The sequence below is a fragment of the Muntiacus reevesi genome, chromosome 14 (genome assembly GCF_963930625.1).
Source record: "Muntiacus reevesi chromosome 14, mMunRee1.1, whole genome shotgun sequence".
NCBI classification, from domain to species: Eukaryota; Metazoa; Chordata; class Mammalia; order Artiodactyla; family Cervidae; genus Muntiacus; species Muntiacus reevesi.
Genome location: NC_089262.1, coordinates 11,959,543 through 11,987,433, shown reverse-complemented (window position 1 = coordinate 11,987,433; position 27,891 = coordinate 11,959,543). Strand labels below are relative to the sequence as shown.

At 38.9% G+C, this 27,891-nt stretch overlaps 1 protein-coding gene across 1 annotated transcript in view; it reads left to right on the top strand.

The window, feature by feature from the left end:
• DNAH5 (dynein axonemal heavy chain 5) overlaps positions 1–27,891 on the top strand; it is a 308,357-nt gene that overhangs the window by 199,848 nt on the left and 80,618 nt on the right. Inside the window, exons 51-58 of the mRNA XM_065905594.1 lie at positions 606–804; positions 3,281–3,453; positions 8,683–8,813; positions 13,140–13,293; positions 14,260–14,527; positions 23,507–23,738; positions 25,116–25,230; positions 25,698–25,874. Of these exons, the coding sequence (XP_065761666.1) occupies positions 606–804; positions 3,281–3,453; positions 8,683–8,813; positions 13,140–13,293; positions 14,260–14,527; positions 23,507–23,738; positions 25,116–25,230; positions 25,698–25,874 (1,449 nt within the window). The remainder of the gene's footprint in view (positions 1–605; positions 805–3,280; positions 3,454–8,682; positions 8,814–13,139; positions 13,294–14,259; positions 14,528–23,506; positions 23,739–25,115; positions 25,231–25,697; positions 25,875–27,891) is intronic.

Sequence of the window (27,891 nt, the reverse complement as noted above, 5' to 3'; positions counted from 1 at the left end):
TCATTCAGAGTGAATTAGTATTTTATCTAGGAATGGTTTTGTTTTAATTTAAGGGCTGAAAATAAATAGACACTACTTTTTATTTACTAGCTGGAGAAGGAAATGGCAACACACTCCAGTATTCTTGCTTGGGAATGTCCATGGACAGAGGAACCTGGTAGGCTACAGTCCATGGAGTCACAGTCAGACATGACTGAGCGACTGAACACAGATGAGACCAATTTGGAATAAAGCTAAGGATATTTTAACTTTTTATTTTATTTTACCTACTTTTTAACAGGACAGTAATATTCATAGACAATTTTGTATCCTAAGATTATGCGTCCCTGTACAAATGCCAGTATTGTCCCCCAATCATTTTGGCAACCAAAAATGTCCTTTTTTGGTGATCACATACCAAATGAAAGCCATTAGTCCAGGATTTTTTTCTAAGGTGCTCTCAAACCTATTGCTCACATTAAAAGGAAACCAGCAATGTTAGGCTTAACTTTTTAAAATGTCACATTCTAAATCAGGAAGGATGGTCCTCTATGATACTGCCTACTTGAATTCCCAACTCTGACATAACAGGAATTAATAACACATTTAAATGATGCCTTTAACAGGAACTGTTAAGGCTGTGGAAGCATGAGTGTAAACGTGTTATCGCTGATCGTTTCACGGCATCTGACGATGTGACCTGGTTTGATATGACTTTAGTCAGCTTGGTGGAGGAGGAGTTTGGTGAAGAGAAAAAACTCCTGGTGGATTGCGGAATTGAGACTTACTTTGTGGATTTCTTGAGGGATGCGCCTGAAGCTACAGGTAAAGTATTGAAGCAGAATTTGAAATCCTCCAAAGGGATATCCGTTGCCCAGTGACGACCTGATGCGAAGGGACGACTTGTTGGAGAGGACCCTGATGTTGGGAAAGATTGAAGGCAATAGAAGGGGGCAGAAGAGGGTGAGAGGATTAGATAGCATCACTGACTCAACGGACGTGAATTTGAGTAAACTCCGGGAGATAGTGGAGGACAAAGGAGCCTGGTGTACTGCTGTTCACGGGTCACAAAGAGTTGAACCCGGCTTAGCGACTGAACAACAACGAAAGGGGTTTCTGATGACAGAGGTTTAGTTCAGGGATGTTGAATTTCTGTCTAGCGAACTTTGCTGAAACAAGCCGAGGCACAGTAGGTGCTCAATAGATATAGTATGCATGTTGTCGTAAATTTCCTCCACAATGTGTTAAGCAAATGTATCTTTGTGATCTTGGATTAAGATTAACCATTTTGTACATGTCAGCCTTGAGTATAAAGGCCGAGTTGGGAGGCAGGGTGCAGCAGAAGACAGTGCACAAGGCTTACAGCTGTCGTATAGAGGGAGATTTGAGAAATGGTTCTCCCATAACGGTAGCTGGGCAAGCTTCTGAACTTTCTTGAATCTCCTGCCTCTACTTTTATAAAAATGGAAATATTGAAATATGCATCATGGGTCCTGTGGGGATAAATGAGATGGTGTCTGTAGATGGCTTGGGCAGTCTGTGTCTGTACTCACTGCGAGAGGAAATATAGCAACACTATGATTAGTACTTGAATATTCCCAGGTGTTGAAAATGAAAAGGAAAACCTCACATTCCCTGAGAGGACCATTGAATATAATTAGACGTGGGTGATGGGGAGGCAAGATTTTGTGGTTATGATTCTGTGAACAACTGAGATATACTGTATTATTTTTTTATGAAAAGTGGTGCCCAGTTAATTTTCCTCAGAAATAGCTGAGCTTAAGTAGAATATTTTTCTTTCATTTAGAAACCTATTCTAATACTGAGGATGAATATTAAGTTAGTTTTCACATGACTTTTCAAAAAGTCATGTTTAAGCATGTGCTGTTTATAGATTTTAAATGATTGAAAATGACTAGGCAGCCCCTTACTAGATTTGATAAGGATGTATGTGATCTGTCAAGTTTCTCAGTAACAGTTGAAAAGGATGGTTATTGCTGGCTATGAAGTTGGATAGATCTTTTCAGAGAAAGAAGCTGATACAGTTTATTTTAAATCAGATCACACACATCCAAAAATCATGTAAAGGTAGGAGCATTATAAGGTGATTAGAATTTATGTGTTTTATTTCCTCTAATTCAGAAGGATAAGTAATTGTGTGTTCGAGGTGCAGAGTACAACTCCAGCATTTTGGGGTGGGACTTGGGGGTTTAGGTGGGCGTGGGGTGAATGAGTCTAGAGGCAAATACAGAACATTTTGTGACTTTAACACACTTTGTTTCTCAAAGCTGGAATGGAACTTTTATGAAATAACAAAGTGACTATTGAAATTCTGTTAGAGAGAGCTCTGCAAATAGACCAGTCTTATTATGTTAAATCAATTTTCTTGCTTTTTCATAAAAAAAGTTAATATAGTTTATGTTAGGACAGGGTCAATTGAAAGTAATTATGTACTATAAGATTTGGAAGACTCTCTTCTAATACTCGGTGAATTTCTAAGTTATTTAGAAATTCATATATTAGTATATTCAACTAATATACTATTAGTATATTCAACTAATTAGTATATTCAACTAATATACTAATATATATTATAATATACTAATATATATTAGTATATTCAAATGTTAACTGATAGTGAATTTATATATGCCAAATTTGGCTCTTTCTTTGGCATTATGCTTTATAATCATAGTTGGAAAAGTGTTAAACTGATACTTGTTTCTCTCTTTTAAAATAGTTTAGTAATTTTAATAATTTTCCCAGTGAAATAATTCAATGTTTAGGAAATTTTTTTTTCTGTTTTCTCTCAAAATTCACTTCTATCTTCACTATTAACTTAAAATTTCTGAATCATAAAAATTTCCTAAGCAGATGCAGTGACCTTTTTCTTTTTATTCTTATTAAAAACTCATTTAATTCTCTATCTCTTTTGCGGATTTCGACATTAAATCCCTACTTTTTCGATTTTCATTTTGACCATTAAGCGAGTATCTCTGGGAAGATCCTTGAAATGCCAATGGTCTATTATGAATATAAATGAAATTCAGTGTATGGGACATTATTTGAAATTGACTCTATGTAGACAAGAAAGAATTAAGACTGTATATGATCACAAAAATTCTAATGCTTTGACTATGGTTTGCTTTCTTTTCTAAAAATACATACTCCAGCCTTTAGGTAAAAATCAGTATTGTTCAGTGCTAAATTGTAAAGCTGTGAGTGTATTAAATTAGGTTGAGGAAGTGGTAAAGTCCAGTGATTTGGAGAAACTTAGTTGATATTTCTTTTCTAACCCCAGGTGAAACATCTGGGGAGGTTGATGCTGAGATGCCCAAGATTTATGAGCCTGTTGAATCTTTTGATCACCTGAAGGATCGTTTGAATATGTTCCTGCAGCTCTATAACGAGAGCATCCGCGGTGCGGGCATGGACTTGGTGTTCTTTGCAGATGCCATGGTCCACTTAGTCAAGGTCAGTGGCCACGCCCAGTAGCACCTCCCCAGAGTGACAGACGCTTGCCTTTACACCAGACGTTTCCCCCTCCTCTTTAATTTTCCTCTTCTCGGAGAAAGTTCAGTTTAAAAATAAACCCAATGCTCTATTCCAATTTAATTTCTGAACTGAATGCAACATGTCACACCTATAGGTTTAAAATCAGAGCGTGTGTACTTCAAATGTGTGATATGATAATTTTATTCAGTGTTGCTACACTGCTTCCAGCTCAATGTTTTCACTCTATAGAATGAATGTGGTTGACATCTGAGTCAGAAGCACAGGCACAAAGCCTGCTTCTATTTTGCATCCTGCTAAGGAGAACTATAAAAAGTCGGGCATTCATTTTGAGGACATTACACTAAGTGAAATAAGCCAGTCACAAAACCACAAATACCATTTGAGTCCACTTCTACAGTACCTAAGGTAGAAAATTGAGAGATAGAAAGAGTGTTGGTTGGTAGTGGCCAAGGGAAGGAGAATGAGTTGTGTTTAATGGTACAGAGTTTCATTTCTGCAAGATGAAGAGTTTTGGAGCTAGATGTTGGTGGTTGCACAACAATATGAATGTACTTGATGGGATTGGACTATACTGTTAAAAATGGTTTGGATGGGAAATTTTACATTGCATGTATTTTACTACAGTTGGAAATAGTAATTAACAATAATGCATAAATAATTGACTTTGAGCTGGGATGAAAATTCTGTTAAATGATATCCACCAGGAAAGTACAGTTTCCTGTCTACTCTATCATATTAGTCACTTAGGTTTCCAATCACTATAATGATGGATATGATGGATTCTCAAAGGATAGAAATAAAAGATATTTACTTGATGTAATGTATGGAAGGTGGGAGATAATGCTGTTAAAACCCTGTTGATACTCCCACTTTGTTGATGACAATTATTTTTTCAGAATACACCCTTTTCATTAGAAAGAATCAAGTTTGGGGCTGTCTTCCATTTCTTAGGCTTATCCATGAGGAATGACCTCAGAATTACAAATTGTCACTTCTAATAATTATAAAATCTTAGAATTAGAGATGATTTCAGAGGTTATCTAGTCAGTTCTCCCTCTGAAAAATTAAGGAGTGTGAGGAAGGCATTTCTATAAGGCTGGACTAAATCAGGGAGAAGAACAACAGTGAGTAAATCCTGGGGTTGTATGTCCCCAGCCTGAGGACACTTAGCTTGGAAACTTTAAATTCTTAGAATCTGAGACATCTCTGTTGAATTAAGAGTGCAAATGTTCTTCCAAAACCAAATACGAAGAACATCTTGAAATTAGTTCCTAGTTTATAGTGGAGTTAAATGTTTCAGGAAGAATAGAGGTACCCTCATGTTTAGTTAATTGAAAGGAAGGAGCCAAAGAATCACATTTTCTAAATAAATAATATCAAAGGCAACTTCCTGACTAGGTATCTATTGGAGACAAAATCTGATTGGCTTTGGGGTTCCATAACAGCTAGAAATGAGGTTATTTATGTTAACCTTTTGCTTGAGGAAGTTCTCTAGAACTTTCCTTTTGCTGGGTTTTATAGCACAAGTGTGTGTTAGTCGCTTAGTCATGTTCAACACTTTGTGACTTCATAGACTGTAACCCGTCAAGCTCCTCTGTCCATGGGATTCTCTAGGCAAGAAGACTGGAGTTGCTCTTTCCTTCTCCAGGGGATCTTCCTGACTCAGGAACTGAACCCAGGTCTCCCGCTTTGCAGGCAGATTCCTTACTGTCTGAGCCTCCAACGAAGCCCACGGACGATGCATTTCTTCACTTTGTTTGGGAATCACATTCAAGGCATGTGTGCCGCAGCCCGGGTCCTTGACTGTGTTTTCCCCTCCCTCTCAGCCTCTAGCATACCTCCTCTGAGATTAGCCAAAGAATCTGTGATTGGAGGTTTTGAGCTCAGATGCCTTATTTCTCACTGCTTCCTAGGCCAGCTCTCTCACCTACACTCTCGTTTTCTGTGTACCGTTACATTCTAACTCTGTCATGTGAGTGTGAGCCTTGAAATGTGTAACCTAGTTATAAGACAGGATGGAAGCCAAGAGACACGATTGAAGATGAAAACTGCAGCAAAACAGGATGTGGTCTGAAACCAAGTGTGTTTCTTAGTTCCTTTCCTTATTAAAATGATGATTTTCATTTGAAACCAAGAATATTTCTGCAAAATGTCTTTTGCCTCTTTGGTTAAAGTTCAAATCATGGTGTATATGGTTTGTCATATCCGTTGTGCTCGATTTAGGGTGTAATTCAGAGAAATCAATTGCTCGTGATTAAACACATGCTGATTCCAGAGCATCTTATCAGTGCTACATTCCTAGCAGGTGTTTTGTTGTATAGAATTCATCTGCTTGTATTTGTCTTTTCTGCAAGACTATAAGCTCTATGAGGGTGGATACCCAATATATTCCCTTCGGTATTCACAGGATAGAGCGCTGCTGAGACAAGCACCCTTGTGGTGCTTGATAAATAGGTCAGAAATTGAACCAAATCCCCAGTATGGCCCCAAATACCCTATCTTCCAGTATTTCCATAGCTGGTTTTGAAGTTCCCGCTCTGATGAGGACCCTTCGGGCATTTTGCTGATTCTGAGCCTGTGTGTATCCCATTCCCTCTTCTTAAAATTCAGCCCAGCTCCTGCCCCATGTGTCACCTTCTTTGCATGATACACTTCTAGTTATTGTTCAAGATCTAGAGAGAATTCCCAGCCCCACATCTCAGATGCCTTCTCAAGCAGTGTTGTTTCCTTGCATTTTTTTACTCCAGTTGCTATCATTCCTGCCCACCCCAGCACTCACCACAGTGCTTTATCGCATGTTTCTATTAATAGGTCTCTCTTCTCTACTGGAGCCTGAGCACCTGCAAGGCAGGATGGGCATGAATACATTTTAAAATATTTGCTACAGAAATTAAAAAATGAATATCTCTATCTCACAGTCTGAGATAGTAAGACAAGATAGCCTCATTTGAAGTTCTCACTTCACTGTGTTTTCTCTTATAATTTCTGTTTTTAACTAGACTTTGAGATTCCTTTTAAAGTGTTCTGTTTGTTTGTTCACATATATGTTCACTTGTCAAATGTGTTTTAAGGGTTTCTCATATGCTGGAAGGGGCTTCCCAGGTGGCATGCAGTGATGAAGAATCCACCTGCCAATGCAGGAGATGTAGGAGACATGCGTTCGATCCCTGGATGGGGAAGATCCCCTGGAGTAAGAAATGAAAACCAATTCCGGTGTTCTTGCCTGGAAAATTCCATGGACAGAGGGGCCTGGTGGGCTACAGTCCATGGGGTTGCAAACACCTGGACACGAATAAGCCACTGAGCAAGTACGCACCTAGTGCTGGAAGGTGGGAATGGAAATTTTTAGTTTCAGACCTAAGCCCAGTTGCAGTAAAAGTTATTGGGATGAAAGTTTCCAATACCTACTTAATAATAATTATTTAAACCCTTAATATATTCACCAGCATCAACTAAAGGAAATGGTTATTGAAAAAGTCATGTATTTTGCATAAGCTAACCAAGAAAAGACAGAAGACTGGGTGGCTGCAGTAACTTCTTTCCTGTCTTGTCTGTACCTCTTGAAGTAACTCCAGGGAAAGGATATGAACAGACACTGGGAAAATGCTAAGAATTCTCACCTGTACCACCCGTCCCCTGACTGTAACAACTTAGGGGAGAATCACATGGTGAAGATGAGTAGGAGTCTGGAAGAGCAAGGCTCTACCAGGTTTGGTGGAACCAGGTTCTCAGGTCCACAACAGGAAAATGGTCTTCATTTCATAGGGCTCACACTAAATTGGGAGTAAAATCCAAAGTCAAGAGTAGTCCCAATAGGAATAGAGTGTAACACCTGCCAGTGGAGGGAGTTCTGAAAAAGGATGTTTAACAAAACTTTATTAGAATGCAGAGGTCAGGCTATGCCAGAAAACTTCCACCAGTAATAGAGAAGTGATCCTTTCTTAGCTCCCATATAATTCTTGACCATTAGTTTAAAAAAAGCTGATAGTACGGCAATACTGCAGGCTCAAAGTGCAGTTAGGAGGTAGAGATAGTCATCACATGGGGTGAAAAATGCATCCAGGAGAATTCTGCAGTAATCCCCTCTAGGTGGGGCTGGAGACCTAATGGTGAAAGTAATTCATTGAATACCAATAAAACCAAAGAATCACAGACTTTTACCAAAAAGATGACTTTAATGGTGAGAAGCTACTGACTGGCAGAGTGGACTTCTGGTCTACCCATAATCACTTAGTAGCTACCTTACTTTGCCAAATAATACGAGTGTTTATGTTTATTCCTTTCAAATTCCATCATTTATACCATATTTTGGAAATTTTTTTGCCCTCTATTAAAACTACATTAGTTTTCAAATGTGGAGGATATTCTAATTAATCTAGTGTGTTGTGTATTCCAAGGATACACATTGTTTTGAAATTTTCTGTTCTCTTTCCTGTCCTTCTAAATTAGATGGGCAAACTAAAAGGAAACCTCAAAGTCCCCTTTATTTCTCTCCTTGAAAACCCAGAGCATGACACAGTCTGGGCTCTGCCTACTGTTCTGTACTGCTCTCCTCTTGAGTTTCCTAAAAGGTACATCTCCCTACTCTCCACTGTTCTATTTCAGAAATGCCTTCATTTGTCCAACCAGTGTATCTATCTATTCTGGTTCTAAGATGCTTACATCTTCTAAAATGCTTAAACAGGCATATCTCATTTTATTGCCCATCACTTTAATGCACTTAGCAAATATTGCAATTTTTACAATTGAAGGTTTGTGGTCACCCTGTGCCAAGCCAGTCTGTTGGTGTCATTTTTCCTGTAGCGTTGACTCACTTCATTTCACTGTGTCAAGTTTGGTCATTCTCACAATATTTCAAACCTTCTACCAGCAAAAGGAGGATCATTCACTGAAGGCTTAGATGATGGCTAACATTTTTTAGCAATAAAATATATTTCAATTATGGTATGTGCAGGTTTCTTAGACACAATGCTATTGCACAGTTAATGGTAGAGTGTAAACATAACTTTCATTTGTATTGGGAAATAAAAAAATATGTGTAACTTTCTTTATTGCAGTGTTTGTTTTATTATGGTGGCATGGGCTTGAATCTACAGTATCTCCTAGGTATGCCTGTATTGAATGAATAGGAAAAAAGTGGAATATTGCACATTAAATGAGATGTACTTTTTCTTTTCCATATTCTAGATCTCACGTGTCATTCGTACTCCCCGGGGAAATGCCCTCCTGGTTGGGGTGGGCGGATCCGGGAAGCAGAGCTTAACAAGGTTGGCTTCATTCATCGCCGGCTACACTTCCTTCCAGATCACTCTGACAAGGTAACATGCCTTCACTTTAATTAACCTGAAATGGATTTTGATAAATGGTTCTTAGAAGCCACTTGGAGTTAAGAATGCATTTATCTTAATGTAAAGGAACCATAATAGTTTTCTTTCTTAAATGTTGACATTATTGTTTGCTATCAACCTCTGTCATAGACCATGAAGATTTCACATGAATAATTTGCTTTAGAAACATTTCAGCCTCTTGTTTCATCTTGGTTTTCATGTTATGCTTGATATGAGTATTATGTATATTCCTTTAGTGCATTTTAGAAGAATTTTATCCATACTAAATGTTAATTTAAGGCTTCCTCATGGCTCAGCAGTAAAGAATCTGCCTGCCAATGCAGGAGATGCTGGATATAGGTTCGATCCCTGGGTCAGGAAGATCCCCTGGAGGAGAAGATAGCAACCCACTCCAGTATTCTTGCCTGGAAACTTCCATGGACAGAGGGGCCTGACCCTTTGTGACCCCCTCTAGTCCATGGGGTCACAAAGAGTCGGACATGACTGAAGCAACTGAGCATGCAGGCAAGCAGATGTTAATTCAGATTTCAAGAATAGTAAACTGTTGGTAAACTGGAAAAATAGATTAAAAGTTTGTTGATTTACTTATTCATGTGTTTAAAAGTATTCATTGAACACCAACCATGTGTCAGGCACTGGCTCAATGCTGGGGTACACGGTAAGCAAGGTAAGCCTGACCTGTGTCATCATGGAGTTTATAGCAGTTTAACGGGTCAACTGAGCAGCTCATTCAGTAAGATGTGATACGTAGGTTTTATCTCTGTTAAAGAAATAAGTGAAGACTAGAGTCTATTGAAATGTGAGGGAAGGACTGCTAACCTACTTTAGGGGATGGTCACAAAGGCTTCCAGGAGAAAGAGATGCTTCAACTGAGATCTGAATGAGTAAAAATTATCTCAGAGAAGAGGAACAGCAGAGAATGTTCCAGGCAAAAGGATCGGCACATGTAAAATCACAGTTGAGACCCTGGAAACTGTTACATATGGCTCGTATATAACTTAAGGTGGAAGGTGGGAAAGGAAAAAAAGTGGAAGCCTTTGGAGGTGTCATAAGGAATTTGGACTTCATCCTAGTGGCTCAGATGGTAAAGAATCCGCTTGCAATGCAGGAGTGAGTGAGCGAGTGAAGTCGCTCAGTCGTGTCCAACTCTTTGCAACTCTGTGGACTGTAGTCCACCAGTTCCTCCATCCATGGAATTTTCTAGGCAAGAGTACTGGAGTGGGTTGTCATCAGTCCCTGGGTTGGGAAGATCACCTGGAGAAAGGAACTGGCTACCCACTCCAGTATTCTGGCCTGGAGAATTCCATGGACTGTATAGTCCATCAAGTCACAGAGAGTTGGACACGACTGAGCAACATTCACTTCACCGAAGCACCGGGAAACCATTCATGAGTCTCCACTAGGGGAGGTGTGTCAGATTTGCACATGGAGAAGATGGACAGAAGGAATGAAACTGAAACGTTAGAAGGCTAACTCAGGGATCTAGGCCAGAGATGGTGGTGTCCAGAGTGGAAGCAGTGAGAGCGGAGCGTAGAGGGCAGATTCAAGAGATCCTCAAGAAACTGGCACTTTTGAACTTGATGCATCTTGGTTCTGGCTTGGGAAACTGGATAGTTGGTGCTGCTGCTCATCAAAGTAGGGACCCCCAAGATAAAGAGAGGCCAAACAGAACTTCGGGATGAACCAAGATAAGGTGAGACGCAAGAGGCCAGTTTGGAAAGTTTATTTGGGCAGAAAATTATTAGAAATTAATTTTTTCTAGGTATGAGTCTTGCCTCTCAGGTGTTGACTAAATGTTGGTTTGGTGCCGTGATTTCTGAGATGGAGGCTCATCGCCACTTGCTGTGACAAATGTTGGAAATGATTAAACACTGGGTTTGGAGAGCCAGATACTCAGGTTGTTGTTGTTACACCTTTTATTTGCTCTAAATTACTGAATTCTGCTTGGAGAATCAATCTAGAATGTTATTTTTTTTTTCCTAAGTACTAAAACAGAGAAATAATTTTAGTTACATTGTGTATAATTCTAGTTTGTGGCTAGAAGCAACAATAGATAAAAGATAACCTGTTCAGAAAAGGGATTGAACTCTGAGATTTTTGTTCTCATGTTTTGTATAAAACTTACAGTTTTCAAAGTACTTTTACATTAGCACGATCTAATGTGATCTTCGAAAGAACTTTGTGGCTTTGTGGGTTAGCAGAACATTTTATAGCTGAGACTCAGAAAGGCTATGATTTGCCTGAAAACCCAGATAAACATGGGAATTGACCACAATGTTTCTGATCTGCCTTGACTTTGATGATGTTGTGCTACCTCAGAAAAAATATCTTATGACTCCTCTCTCTGTGATAAATTAGTTCCTCTGTGGGTCATGCTGGGGATGCTCTTGTACTGAGAAAGAGCACGGTCAGGGCCTTCTCTGGCTTCTCGGAAGCTTCCAGAGACCATCCTACTGTGTTAGCCTTTATATAGCCATGTGGTCAGGGCTCAGGAAGTAAGATCCTCTCCTTTGGAAGCACAGCTATTTGTTAGACGACTCAGGCCATGTTATTTGAGGCAGTGGGGTCCTTGAGATCTAGGAGACTGGGCTGAAACTTTTCCCTATATCTCAAGAAGATCCTTTCTTTTGTTCTCCGTACCACTCTCTCTTTTTTTCTCTCTCTCCCTTCCATCCTTTCCCTCGCTCCCTCCCCACATCTTTCTTTCTTTCTCAGGGGACTGTGTCTTTGAACATGTTTTTCTCACCTTTCAGATCTCATCTCATTTATCTAGATGTTTTCTTAAAATATTGCTTCATAAGCACCGTCTAAATAGTCAGGACATGGAAGTAACCTGGATGTCCATGGACAGATGAATGAATACCAAAGTTGTGGTCCATATATACAACTGACTATTACTCACTCATAAAAAGGAACGAATTTGGGTCAGCTCTAGTGAGGTGGATGAACCTGTTATATAGACTGAAGTAAGAAAGAGAAAAAACAAATGTCATGTATTAATGCATATATATGGAATCTAGAAAAATGGTACTGATGCATCTATTTGCAGGGCAGCAGTGGAGATGCAGACGTAGAGAACAGGCTCGTGGATACAGTGGGGGAAGGAGAGGGTGGGACACATTGAGAGAGCAGCCCTGAAACATATACATTACCATACACAAAATAGATAGCCTTTGGAAATTTGCTACATGACACGGGGGGCTCAACCTGGAACTCTGTGACAACTTGGCGGGGTGGGGGGTGGGATGGGGTGGGAGGTGACCGAGAAGTTCAAGAGGGAGAGGATATGTGTATACCTGTGACTGGTTCAAGTTGGCAGAAATATTGTAAAGCAACACAATTATGGTAAAGCAATTATCTTCCAGTCAAAAATAAATAAATTAAAATTTTGCTGCGTGGTAGTGGTATTTCTGGTTCCAGAGTTTAGGTTTTAAACGTTGAAAAAGCCCAGAGCATAGAAGTTAAATATTTTGTAGCTTTTCAAAAATCAGAAGGCCATTGGCTCTTGTGCCTTGAATTCTGAGTTATCTAATGACAAAAACTTCAGGTACTAATTTACTGAATCTGAGCCTCCAGGATAAGAATATCTTAATTTTCCCTTTTGGCAGTCATGGGCTCCCCTATATTGAGACCTCTTTTACATTTCATGATTGCAAGCTGACTTTCACTAAAGGATTGCTTTGGACATGAGAGAAGAGTTAGAGTGGGATATTTAATAATGTTTCCAGTGATTCTACTGCAGTGTACTGATTGCTCAGAAAATTCTTTCATGTGAGATACAAAGATGCAATGAAAATAGTTGTGTTGGGGATTAGGAGGGCCCCATTTATAACAGGGTGTCTCCCTCACGCCACATAATGAAGACTTGAAATTCTTTAGTTTAATTCACTTTATGAGGTAGCTTCTAAAATATAAATTGCAGATGGGTGCTTAGTAAATATTCCAGCTTGGCTTTTCCATTATCTTTACCAACAAATATTTTCAAAATGAGACGTGTATACTCATTTTGATGGCATTTAGTTGTGCTAAAAATTACACTTTTGTTTCAGGTTGGTTTTTCACTCTAGATGTTTTTTGTGTGTAATATTATATTTTATAAAATGTGGAGTTTTAAAAATTATTTTCATTTTTGCAAGTAAATACAGTGAACCAGTAACAGTTGCATGCAACAAAATATCTAACTGATGGCATAATATCAGCATTGTTTGGTTAACCAAATGGCATAAAGCATTGTTACAAGGATCTTTCCTTTCCGTGAACATATTTTAGCTAATGGCACAATGACACTCTCTCTAGATCCTACAACACATCAAATCTGATGGAAGACCTGAAGACATTGTATAGAACAGCTGGTCGGCAAGGCAAAGGCATCACTTTTATTTTCACAGACAATGAAATTAAAGATGAGTCATTTTTGGAATATATGAATAATGTTTTGTCATCGGGTGAGGTAGGAGCTTATTCTTCTCTTAAATTGGAGTGTAATTGCTTTGCAGTGTTCTGTTGGTTTCTGTTGTACAGCGAAGTGAATTAACTCTATGTATATGCCCTCCCCCTTGGACCTCCCTCCCACTGTCCCCCTATCTCACCTCTCTAGGTCATCACGGAACTCTGAACTGAGCTCCCTGGGCTATACAGCAAGCTCCCACTAGCTCGCTATTTTATACAAAGTAGTGTATATATGTCAATCTCAATCTCCCAGTTTATTCCACCCTCCTCTTACATCCCTGTATCAGCAAGTCCTTTCTTTTCATGCCTATGCCTCTATTCCTGCCCTGCAGATAGGTTCATCTGTACCATTTTTCTGGATTCCACATATATGCATTACTATATGATATTTGTTTTTCTATTTCTGACGTCACTCTTTTTGACAGCCTTGGGGTCCATCCACATTTCTGCAAATGACTCAGTTTCATTCCTTTTATGGTTGAGTAACATTTCATTGTGGATATGTGCTACATATGTGTTTTACCTCTTCAGATACCCTCCAGAGTTAGGATTTCCTTCTGTATTTCTCTCTGTTAAAGTACTGAATCAGTACTATTATTGGGATTAGGTGATTGGTTTGAAGAATAGCTTTTGCTATTGGGTGTTTGAGGAATAAAACTCCCAATCAAAATGTTGAAGATGTTAATGGAAACTCCAAGAGAGAGATGGAAAAACAGAAGAAGGTTGCAAGGAAAGCTGGTTGGATTTTTGATATGTCCATTCACCCCCTTAAAGGACTGTGACTTTAAAACAGAAGAATTTATGTGTATTAAAATGTGGTCTATCTTATTGTGAGGACTTTGGTTGATTTTCTAAACATGAGTTTAAGGACACAAATGAAGAAAATACTCTGTACATATCAGGCTGTAAATTCTGATTTGTTTTTATATTCCTGTATTGAATTTGAATGTCTGCACTTTTCTCGAAGGTCTCCAACCTCTTTGCTCGTGATGAAATTGATGAAATTAATAGTGATCTCATACCAGTCATGAAAAAAGAGTATCCCAGGCGCCCTCCTACGAATGAGAACCTGTATGACTACTTCATGAGCCGGGTCCGACAGAACCTTCACATCGTACTCTGCTTTTCGCCGGTGGGGGAGAAGTTTCGAAATCGAGCTCTGAAGTTTCCTGCCCTTATTTCAGGATGTACTATTGACTGGTTCAGCCGATGGCCCAAGGATGCCTTAGTTGCTGGTTGGTATGGGGGAGATTTTTTATATCAGAACTTCTGGTTTATAGTGTGTGTGTGTGTATGTATTTATATTCTGTGCCATCCGCTGGATTGAGCCAAAAGTCACTTTGTCCAAGGTTTGAGGATTTTTGCAAGACTTTGCTCTTTCTCATTTGGCAGCTAATTTTTTCCCCAGAGTGTGGTTATCAGCGAATGACATCTTCAGCCTGTCCCCCCTTGGGTTAATTTGTGGTGATTCTACTGTTTTCAGTGTGGTTTAAAGCTTTGTCTCAGTTGGTCCCCGGGCAGGTCCTGGGACATCACAGGAGGGCACTGAGGTTTTAATCTCTCTAATAGCATTTGTGTTCTTTTTTAAGTGGGTTGGTCAACCTCAGAGCAGTTTAAGCCAGGTAATTCCTTCTTGTGGCTGCTGGGCTGGAAATCAAAGAAGAAAACGTTATCATTCATCCTCTGATGGTTTTTGGGCCTGAAAAAGGATTGTTCAACAGAGACTTTCATGATTGGAGCCCTTGCTGCTTCTGCTTATGTTTAATCCTTCATCCTGTGGAACATGAATGCTTCTCTTAGTCTGTAAATGCAATTGAACATGAAAGTTGTATAGGAGATGTTAGAGAGCATTCCTTCAGTTTATGGTTTTTTCAGCTTTTGGTGAGAAAGTGCCTGTGGCTATTTTAAAAGGTAGAGATAGTTGAGTCTCACCTTTGACCTATTGTATCGACTTCAGGAGAACCCTGATTCAGGGCAGTTGTTTTCAGACTTTTTATTATTGTGTCTTCATAATAATTAAGAAGAGGCTTATTTTCCAGTAAAACATGGCAGGTAGCCCTAATAGATAAAACAGTGGGAAGCAGAGGGGAGAAAGGATTCTGAAACCTAATCCTTTCATGGCCCTGTCACCCGCTTTTACCATACCTCCCTCCCTAGCTCTGCAGTTGCCAGTGGGAGAATGACTGATTCACTGTCTCCCACTCATTATACATGGAAAACTGGGGACAGTGGAGCTTAAGGAATTATCAGAGGTGCAAGAAGCCAATAGCTATAGCCAATATATATGTATAGTATATGTATAGTGGTGGTGATGATTTAGTGGCTAAGTCATGTCCAACTCTTTTGTGACCCCCTGGATTGTAGCCCACCAGGCTCCTCTGTCCATAGATTTCCCAGGCCAGAATACTGGAGTGGGGTGCCATTTCCTTCTCCAGAGGAGCTTCCCAACCCAGGGATCGAACCCGAGTCTCCTGCGTTGCAGGTGGATTCTTTTACTGCTGACATTTTATTCTTAGCACTCTACTCTCAGGAATAACGGTTTTCTGATCTGTGTCTTTTAAACATAGAATACTTTAATATGTTTGAAATACCGGGGTACAGTGTTCCCTCTTATAAGATTTGAGAAAATGCCAATGATTTAAAAATTTAAAATCCTATTAAAATGTCAATACAACTAAGGATAAAACTTTAAAATTCTTTGAAGTAAGATATAAATGCAAAGCACAAAACCACAGTATGTAAGAGCTACATTCAAGTATACTGTGAAATATGATAATTGGTATGCAAGTGCTTTGTAGACTATCATGTAAGGTATTATTGCTAACGATAAAGATAACAATTTCAGGTGACAAACACCGTAATATACTGTAATTAGGATGATGTCATTTAAATTATGGAGCCCTTCCTAGCAAGTCTTCATTTCAGTTATCCCTTCTATCACAAGACATTGTTGATTTCTCACAATCTGCCCCCTTCTTTTACATCTCTTTGCATCAGCCTCAGCCAGGATTCCATGGGGGGCAGGGAAGCTTTTATTTCTCTGTTCTCAGCTCCTAGCAAGTGCCCTGACTTTCAGGCATCACCTATTTGTTCATTTATTCAGAACATGTTTATTGAGCTTCACATGCCATTTATGGAGCCAGGCATATTGGAGGGCAAGGCAGACTCATTTCTTCCCTCCAGCTCTCTTCCCTGGCAAGCTCATCCACAGCCTCCTGTGTAATAGGCCCCATCAATTTTTTATCTCTGGTATCGTATGTCCCCTGGCTTGAAATCTGTGCACTCAACTGCCTGCTTGACACAATCTCATTGATGTTTCATAGGCTTCTTAAACCCAAAATGTCTAAAACTGAACTGGGTCTCTTCAGGTCAGTCTCTCTTAGGGAGTCCCACAGTTGTCCATGAAACTCGACAATCTGAGAGTTCTTTGTCTTTAACACTTTTCTTCAACTCTCAAGTCTGCTCCATCACTGTTATGCCAACTTTATCCACTAAATATGGTGGAATCTATCCAACTCTTTGCCTTTCAGTGGCATCCCGGGCCAAGCTATCACTGTAACTCACCTGGAAAACTCAAATAGCTTTCTAATGATCTCTCCTCCTCTCTCACCTGTCTCTCATCCATCTCACATTGTGGAACAGTGATGAAAGCATAAATCTGATCACATTGCTTTCTAATTAAAACCTACTGCCCTTAGGAAAAAGCACAGTCAGTCTCTCTCTAGTGTGGCCTTCGAGGCTGGGAAGAACTGGTCCTGTCTGCCTTCCCATCCTTATGTGAGGTCACTCTTTCCTCCTACTCCATTCTTTTTTTTTTTTTTAATATTATTTTATTAGTTGGAGGCCAATCACTTTACAACATTTCAGTGGGTTTTGTCATACATTGACATGAATCAGCCATATAGTTACATGTATTCCCCATCCCGATCCCCCCTCCCACCTCCCTCCCCACCCGACTCCTCAGGGTCCTCCCAGTGCACCAGGCCCGAGCACCTGACTCATGTATCCCACCTGGGCTGGTGGTCCGTTTCACCATAGATAATATACATGCTGTTCTTTCAAAATTCTCAAATGTGGTCTTTTTCTTCCCACCCAGTACCCTCTTTCTCCCATTCTCCCTGAGTGCTCCTCCCTTAAATGATGAAGATGATAATGATTATTTTGGGATAAGAACACTTAACGTAAGATCTGTCCTCCTAGTAAGATCTTAACTGGATAGTATAGTATGGTTAACTCTAGGCACAATGGCATACAGGGGATCTGTAGGACTTAGTCATTTTGTATAGCTGAAACTGTGTACCTTTTGTCTAACACGTCCCCATTTCCCTCTCCTCCTAGCCCCTGGCAGCCACCAGTATACTCTCTGCTTCTGTGATTTGACCATTTTAGATTCCTTATTTGAGTGACATCATGTAGCTTTTGTTCATGTGGTCTGCTTATATCACTTAGCATAATGCCTGCCAGGTTCTTCCATGTTGTTGCACATGGCAGAATTTCCTTCTCTTTTTTTAAAGGCTGAATAATGTTCCATTGTATGTAAGTATCACATTTTCTTTACCCATTCATCCATGGATGGCACTTTCACTGTTTCCATGTCTTGGCTATTGTGAATAATGCTACAGTGAACATGGAAGTACAGGTAGGTATCTGCTCAAGATCTTGATTTTACTTTCTTTGGATATATAACCAGAAGTGGGATTGTTGGATCATATGGTAGTTTTATTTTGAATTTTTTGAGAAATTTCCTGTTTTTCATAGTGTCTGTACCAATTTACATTCCCACCAATAGTATACAAGGATTCTCATTTCTCTACTTCCTGGCAAACACTTACCTTTTTTTTCCTGATCATTGATATCCTAACAGGTATGAGGTTATATAATATTGTGGTTTACTTCTACTTTTTATTTTTTATTGAAGTATAATTGACTTACAATGTTGTGTTAGTTTCAGGTGTACAACAAAGTGATTCAGTTACATATACATTTATACATTATTTTTTAGATTCTTTTCACATGTAAGTTATTACAACATATTGATTGTAATTCCCTGTGCCATACAGTAGGCCCTTGTTTATCTATATTATATGTAGTAGTGTTTTTGCTGAGTGAATGAGTGATAATCACGCAGTCATGTTCAACTCTCTGCGACCCCATGGACTGTAGCCCGCCAGGCTCCTCTGTCCATGGAATTCTCCAGGCAAGAATGACTGGAGTGGGTTGCCATTTCCTCCTCTAGATGTGTATGTTATTGCCAAATTCCTGATTTTTCTTTCCCCATGAGCTTTCCCCTTTGGTTTTCTATGTGTTCGAGTCTCTTTCTGTTTTGTAACTAAGTTCATTTGTATAATTTTTCTTTTTTTTAGATTCCACGTATAAGTGATATCATATGATATTTTTCTTTCTCTGTCTGACTTACTGCACTATTGTGTTAATATTCTTGGCACCCTTGTTGAAAATCACATGACTATACGTGTGTGAGTTTATTTCTGGGCTCTCTATTCTGTCCCATTGATCTACATGCCTGTGTTTATCATGCTGTTTTAATTTTTGATACATTTTGAGACAGGAAGTGATTCTGATTTGTTCTTGCTCAAAATTGCTTTGGCTATTGGGAGTCTTCTGTGGTTCCATAAGAATTTTAGCATTAATTTTTCTATTTCTGTATAAAATGTCATTGGAATTTTGATAGTGATTTCATAAAATCTGTAAATTACTCTGGGTACTATAGATATTTTAACAATATTGATTCTTCCAACTTGTGAACATATGATGTGTTTCTATATATTTATATCTACTGTAATTTTTTCATTAGTGTTTTATAGTTCTCAGTACAAGTCTTTCACACTATTTTTGATGAAGTTTATTTTTAAATATTTTATTTTCTGGTGCTATTATGAATGGTATTATTTTCTTATTTTTTTGAATAGTTTATTCTTATTGTTTAGAGTATTTTTATAAGTTAAAGATACTCAGAATAAGGCAAGTGTCTTCCTCTTGATCTCACACATACCACAAATACAAGATTTTATAGTAATTATATTGCTTCTGAAAAAAATGAAATTCTTTATATGTGTGAATTTAAATGGACTGAATCTCTAGATGAAACATTTAAAGAAAAATATGCTTTATTTTATATTATAAAATCCTTGGCCTTCCCACCATTTAGTAATCTTCATTTTGGCAAATCTTTGTTCTTAGCTTAATATGGAGTTGTTTTGAGTTGCTTATAAGTATCCCTATTATCTTTATTCTGGTGATATTGTGTTTTTTAATGAAAGCCTGTGATTCCAAAGTCACTACTAAATTCAGTTCACTCAGATTTCTCCAAGGTGAAGATAATTATTAATGTCCTACTGGGCTCCGTTTTAAATAAGCACATTATTATTAAAATAGGCCATCCTTATTTGTAACTAATGTCTCAATAAAGTCAATGGCATATATATGGCATATATTTCTTTTCAAAGAAGGCCATTTTAATTATATGTATAAACTGGCCCTCTTTCAAAAATATTACTTGATTTATTAATATAATATACAAGATTTCCACCTTATGAGTCAGACACCACTGCTTCTGCAACTGCTTGCAATTAAGGATGGAGCATAAAGAGAAATGAGGCAACTGCACTCAATAATCGCTCAGAAAGGAATACCAACCGCAATAGTCCCTGCTGTTTCCCAGAACAATTAACATATTTTGTTTATGAAGCACTTTAGTCAGAAGATACTTTTGAACTTTGAGCTTCAATAAAAAATGTTGTTTAACACTCTAAAGACTCTATAAAGTTTTGCTGTATTTGAATTTCTAAATCAAGGTGCTTTAGGCATTGGAATTCATCATCTTTGGCTTTGAATTCAGATGCTTCTGCCTGCAAGCAAACTTCTGTAAGCCTCATTTTCCTTATCTTTAAAATATACATAGTGATATCCATCACTTAGGGATATTCTAAGGATTAATTGATAAAGTTTTGTGATTTAGGATCTGCCAGGATTAGATATCTTTTCCCTCTGAACGTAGCATTAATTATGTGTTTGGCTGTAAGAGAAAACCAGAGCAGTAGTGGCATAAGCAAGTTTTTTATTTTATTTTTGGTGTAAACAAGGTTTTTATTTAATTTTTTTCTTTTTCCTGCTACCAAGGAAGTACAGAAATGTGCAGCCTAGAATACAACTGGGGACCTTGTGCCTAGCTTGCTATCATCCTTAGGGTGAGGCACCCTCCAGGGCGCTGCTGCATCTCAGGGCCATGTGTCTGTTGGTGCCACATGAAGCTTTGTCTCTTAGTTGGGACAGGGTTCTTCCCCAGGGACTTTTGTCTGCCATGTTTTCGGCCAGAACTGGGTCACCTCCAGTTACAAGAGAGTTTGGGGAATCAAAGACTTTTAGTTGGGCGGATTGCTACTCTGAGCAAATTTAGGATTCTTTTGTTACTAAAAGACAGGGGGTGGCTACTGGATAGGCAACTCATGTGCCCTCCTCACTTTATTACTTTAGTTCTTTGAATCCAAATGAATTGGAAGTTTGAAAATTTCCAGTTCAGGAAAATTCAGGGATTGAGGCCCGTGTCCTCCCTTCTGTCCCCAATACCCATCACCGTGTTCTACACCAAGTGATGTGAACAAACCTCCACCCGCCTCAGACAGCAGCCTAAAGGTGGGCCCCCAAACTGGCCTTGGTACCTTGGTAATTGGACATTGAAGACAACAGAAGGGTTTCCCATGCCCTTTTGTCTGAATCTTAGCAGGCTTGGGTCACCCTAAGAGGAAGTGGTCCTTTTTTAACCTTCCCTGCATCAGAGATTATGGGTCTATGGAAACATATACTTAGATTCCATTCCAATTTTTCCTTTGACTTTTTGGATAGACACAAAGACAATTTGCTAAATAATGAAAAAAGTCATCGTTATTGATATTATGGGGATTCCCTGGTGGCTCAGTAGTAAGGAATCTGCCTGCCAATGCAGGAGACGTAGGTTCGATCCCTGGGTTGGGAAGATCCCCTGGAGTAGGAAATGGCAACCCACTCCAGTATTCTTGCTTGGGAAATCCATGGACAGAGGAACCTGGTGGGTTACAGTCCATGGAGTTGCAAAAGAGTTGGACCTGACTTAGTGATTAAACAATAACAACAGTTGATACTATCAGTTTACATAAGAAGGATAAAAATTATTACATGGTAAGTATTGGGTCAGCCAAAAAGTTCACTTGAATTTTTCTCCAACATCTTATAGAAGAACTTGAATGAACTTTTCAACTAACCCAATACAAGAAAGTTTTCAGAAAGTGGGAACATTCCTGAGAATATCCTTTAATGCCAAATAAAAGACTTGGTATCATGCCTGGCACATAGTGAATGATGCTGCCATCATGGTTAAAACCTACAATTTGTCATAGGCAAGAATTGTTCATGTGTTTTCAATGACTAGACTTAAACTTCCTAGAATTTAAGTTGTTCTTTATAGTGTTTGCTTAAATTATGTGAAAAAAATATAGCTTCCAAATGTCTTAATATATTACCTTTCAGTGTATATGTTAAACTCTATTTATAACCCAATTGATAAACTGTTTCTATTACTTACATAGATGTAAATGGTCTCACAGTTATGGAATTAAGAACTTAATTTAGCTATCAGTTACTCCCTGATAGCTCAGTTGGTAAAGAATCCACCTGCAATGCAGGAAACCCTGATTCGATTCCTGGATCGGGAAGGTCCTCTGGAGAGGGGATAGGCTACCCACTCCAGTATTCTTGAGCTTCCCTTGTGGCTCAGCTGGTAAAGAATCCACCTGCAATACGGGAGACCTGAGTTTGATCCCTGGGTTGGGAAGATCCCCTGGAGAAGGGAAAGGCTACCCACTTCAGTATTCTGGCCTGGAGAATTCCATGGACTGTATAGTCCATGGGGTCACAAAGAGTTGGACACGACTGAGCGACTTTCACTAATATTGAGAAGATACCGTTTTTCATTTCTTTGCTAACCATCACCTGATAGGTTTGTTCACTTGATCCCTTCTCTTTTGCTCCCTTCTTACTGGCTGTATTTCTGTTTGTAATTCTTATGTACATTATTCAATACTATTAGCACTTTTAAAGGAAATCCATAGACCATTTTATCCTAAGATAAGTAAAGGTGTTTATGATAAACTTTAACTATGTTATGTATAAATCTTATAAATTCCTTGGGATTGAGACCAAGTTTCATAGTGGTAGGTGTTCAGCACACATGCCCTGTGTATGTGATGATGGATTTGCTCTGACTTGATGGCCAGGTCTTATTATAATAAATGCTGTTTTAGAATTGGTCCCATGTTCGGCACTGTTGGGAGGATAAAGGTCTACAACAGAAGATTTTTACTCATACATTTTTAAAGGATACCATGAATTAGAATTGACCACAGATGGCCAGGTGCCACATTTAAGAATAAGATGGCCAGGGCATAAAAAAATTTAGTACCGAACATTGCTCATGCCAAATGCAGTCACAGCCAGGGGAATTAAGGTTATGGCAGGTTGTGAGCCAAAAAAAAAATAATAAATGGGGATGTTAAATATGAGTACCAGGTGGCACTGATTTCTGAGTTATTTGTATCACTTTCATCCTTATGTAAACCATAAAATAGGCTGGCTGCTGACCAGAACCTGCAGCTGTGTATAAGAGACTTCTTTGTACACATACCAGAAAACAAAGACTTATGAAAGGCTTAAAGTCTGTCACAGTTTTGTACGTGAAAGAAAAAATAAAATTGTTGATGTCATAGGCTTGGGGCCAAAAATGCTGACATATATCTACCTAGCTAGGACTATAAACATGGCATGCATTCCTAAGAACTGTCTTAAGTTTTTTAAATAGCCAGTTAACTTAACATTTTTTTTTCTTGGAATGTAGTTGATTTACAATGTTTTGTTTGTTTCTGTTATACAGCAAAGTGAATCAGTTATATGTAAACATTTATCCACCTTTTCTAAGATTCTCATCCCGTATAAGTCATTATAGAATATTGAATAGAGTTCTCTGTGCTATTCAATAGGTTCTTATAAATTATCTATTCTCTACATAGTAATATGTATATGTCAATCTCAATCTCCCAATTCACTCTTCCCTCTTTCCTCCCCGGTAACCATAAATTTGTTTTTTACGTGTGTGACTCAAGGCAGTTAACTTTTAAAATGATCATTCACTTTCATATTTCACATGCAACTTTCTTTATTCTTTCTAGTGTCTGAACACTTCCTCTCTGCCTATGATATTGACTGCAGTTTGGAAACCAAGAAGGAAGTCGTTCAGTGCATGGGCTCCTTCCAGGATGGGGTAGCTGAGAAGTGTGTTGATTATTTCCAGAGATTCCGACGTTCTACCCATGTGACTCCCAAATCGTACCTCTCCTTTATTCAGGGTTATAAGTTCATATACGGAGAGAAGCATGTGGAGGTGCAAACTCTGGCCAACAGGTAAGTGTGAGGGTTGTATATGAAGTTATTGTAAAGGAGCCGCTCTCAACTAGGGGCAAATTTGCTCCAAGGAGACATTTTGCAATGACTGGAGACATTTTTGTTTGTTAGAACTAGGGCGGGGGCATGGGGAGTGGTTGAGAGGTACTACTGGCATCAAGAGTCAGAGGTCAGGGGTGTGCTAAATATCCTCACAGTGCACCGGACAATCCTCATCACATAGAATTTTGTTGTTGCAGCTCCCTGGACTGTAGACTGCCAGGTTCCTCTGTCCATGGGATTTCCCAGGCAAGAAGACTGGAGTGGGTTGCCATTTCCTCCTCTGGAGATCTCCCTGACTGAGGAACTGAACTTGCATCTCCTGCATTGGCAGGCAGATTCTTTATCACTGAACCATCTGGGAAATCCTTGCAAAGAGTTTTCCAGCCTCGAAAACCAATAGTGCTGAGGTTGAGAAACCTTCCTTTCAAGTTTGTTCAAAGGATTATTCCATAGTTGCTAGTGGCTTTATTTTTGCCCACTAGGATTAAATATTGCCAAGTTTTCTTGTGACCTACCAGTTTCTACGTATTGGATGATAGTAATAAAAACTTTGAGCTTGCAAAAAAGCTCAGAATCCCCTCCCCCCTCCCCTCATCCCTTTGTCCCCACACGTTCTGAGTGTCTGGGATAGAAGAGTCTGCTTGATACGTGTGTTCTCTGCACAGCAAATACCTTACTTCACTGAAATTTGTTCCCAACTTCCCAGCTCTGCTTTGCTCTTTTATGAACACATATATCTTCTGCCTGAATACAGCCAAGAAGCAGGCAAGGTTGCTACCTAAGGGACCCCTGGATGAGTGGTTGGACTAAATGACTCTAAGAACTCCTGTCTTTAAGATCACATTATTTTAGAGTCAAACAAGCAGCTGATCCCTTCACAAGGCAGTTTGATGGCTTTACATTTGTTTCTTTCCTTGATCACAAATCTTCCTTCTTTTAATGTCATTGGTCTCATTAGAAAAAAAGAAGTTATTTATTTCCCTTCCTCCATGATAGGGTTTCAAGAAATTGAAGTCTGTTGTCATTTAGCTAAAGTTCATTAAACATGTTTCTTGCATGAGACAGATTCTTGACACTGTTATTCCTCATATCATGCAGTGTTCTTAGCAGACTCACTCTTTTCATACTTAGTCTATGAAGAACCGACATGTGACTTTAGTCTGAAATCAAGCCTAGACATTTACTCTTTTTGTCAAGCCTCTTGGGCTTGCGATTGTATATATAGTATTCTTCAAATATGACCATTACCATCTCCATCAGTAGACCAGTACTTAGAAAATGTGGCCAAGAACCACACATGTTAACACTCCCCTCGCCTTGGATTTTTAATCTCAGAATGAATACTGGATTGGAAAAGCTAAAAGAAGCTTCGGAGTCTGTTGCAGCTCTGAGCAAAGAACTGGAAGTGAAAGAAAAGGAGCTCCAAGTGGCCAATGATAAAGCTGACATGGTGGGTAGACATTGACACATGAAACATATTTGTTTCGAATTCCCAATTCATAAATGTTAATGGTGTATGCTTCTTTTCTAAGTTGTAACCATGGAAGTGCAAATGATTTATTTCTATTATAATACCATATATACACCAATGATGCTATGAATGAAATAGGTAACTGATGAAAACCTACGGTATAGCACAGGGAACTCAATGCTCTGTGATGACCTAGATGGGAAAGACATCCACAAAAGCAGGAATGTATTTATACATACAGCTGATTCACTTTGCTGTATAGTAGAAACTAACGCAACATCGAAAGCAACTATACTCCAATAAAAATTTTAAAAAGTACCATACTCTTAATTCTATGTATGAAAAATTGTTTAAGTGGACAAAATCAACAAATCTAGGCAAAAATGTGCATTTTGAGTTGGGTGATTTTTGATGTACTTTTTTTTTTGGTTTTTATATTGAATTAGGTCTTAAAAGAAGTGACTATGAAAGCACAGGCTGCTGAAAAGGTCAAAGCTGAGGTCCAGAAGGTGAAGGACAAAGCCCAGGCCATTGTCGACAGCATCTCTAAAGACAAAGCCATTGCTGAGGAAAAACTGGAAGCAGCAAAGCCAGCATTAGAAGAAGCAGAAGCAGCCTTGCAGGTACAGCTTTGTGATATAACAGATGTCATCTTCTAGGGCCTCGGAGGAAGGTTAGGCAAAAGAGATGAATAAGAATGAAGAAATGTTCTACTGCTTCAGACCAAAGCTCTCTTCACTGCAATGATTTCAAGTGATATATTCTGCTTTGAGATGTTATTTGCTTTTTTTTAAGATATTGCACGTGGCACTTCACATATTATCTTCTCACTCACAAGTGATGGGCAGTGCCATATAATAGTGGTCTGGGTGCTAGCTTCTCATTTCAACTCTGTCACCAAATAAGCTGTGTGACATTGGAAAAGTCACACAGAATTTCTAAAATATTTTTTTTCACTCATTCGTTGAGGACGTTGGAGTAGGTTAGTAAGATACAGCTTTCTCTGAGTGTACATATAAATTATCCAAACAAAGGACAACTGATCTAGTGCTGCTCATTCAGGTCAGGCTTTGACCATGCTTCAAACACAATGCAATTATGTGGCAATATCATAAATGATGAAATTAGAAACGAGGTTGGATTCTGGGAAAATATGTTGAATCTAGTGAAGTAGGCCATATCTTCAAGGGCTGGCCCTTTTTGAGACTGGTCTAATTTGAGATGCTTTGGATTCAGGTTAAAATTGTTTTTACTGTTTCTTTCCTGGTGGTCCAGTGGTTAACATTCTGGTCCAGTGGTTAACACTCTGCACTTCCAACGCAGCGGGTGCGGTTCAATCCCTGGTCAGGGGAATGAGATCCTTAGTCTACTCATCTGTTCCCTGTGTTACTGACTCTTGGCTTAGAAAGTGGCTGGAGAAATGGAACACTGCTGACCTGTCCATTGCTAATTCAAGTTATATAACCTCAATTGAGTTTGCATCATTATGTGATGTAGTTACTATTGTTTTGCTACCTTCTTAGCACACTTCCTGAAACACTTATAAATTTTTTTGATCCAAGTTAAGCCTTTACGCTTTGTGAGTTGGTATACAACGTATCGTATAAGAGAATTTTTACTCTTTAGAGACAGTGAAGATGTTGCCTTCTTTTCTTATCTTTCCAAAGTTTCACACTATTCTTACAGATGATGTATCTTTCTTTACTGTTTCTTCATTCCTTCTTGCACTGGCTAAACTGTCCTCCTTAATCCATGAAGTCTTCCAGGGTCCTTAGCCTCTCAGATTGGTGGATACCTCATCTTCCCCAGTCCCACTTTTAAAAGACTGATTTATGAAGGTATGATTGATATACAAAAGGCCACATGTATTTAATATGTATAGCTTGGTGAGTTTGGGATGAGTGCACACCTATGAAGCCATCACCACCTTCAAGGCCATAGACACATCCATCAACTCTCACAGTTTCCTCCTGCTCCCTTTATTAGTGTTTTTTTCTTTAAAATTTTTATTTATTTATTTTTACTGGAGTACAGTTGCTTTACAGTTTGTGTTAGTTTCCATTTTACAGTAAGATGAATCAGCCATACGTTTACATACGTACCCTCCCTTTTGGACATCCTTCCCATTTAGGTCACCACAGAGCGTTAAGCAGAGTTTCCTGTGCTATACAGTAGGTTCTCACCAGTTACCTGCTTATCAGTAGTGTATATGTGTCCATCCTAATCTCTCAATTCCTCCTACCCTTCCTTTCCCCCTTGGTATCCATATATTTGTTCTCTAGCGCTGTGTCTCTATTTCTGCTTTGCACATAAGATCATCTATACCATTTTTCTAGATTCCACATATTCGCATTAATATATGATCTTTATGTTTCTTCTTCTGACTTACTTCACTCTGTATGACACTCTCTAGTCCATTCACGTCTCTACAAATGACCCAGTTTCATTCTTTTTTATGGCTGATTAGTATCCCACCGTGTATGTGTACCACATCTTCTTTACCCATTCCTCTGCTGATAGACCTTTAGGTAGCTTCTATGTCCTGGCTACTGCAAATAGTGCTGTTATGAACACTGGAGTGCATGCATCTTTTTGATTATGATTTTCTCTGGGTTTGTGCCCAGTAGTGGGATTACTGGA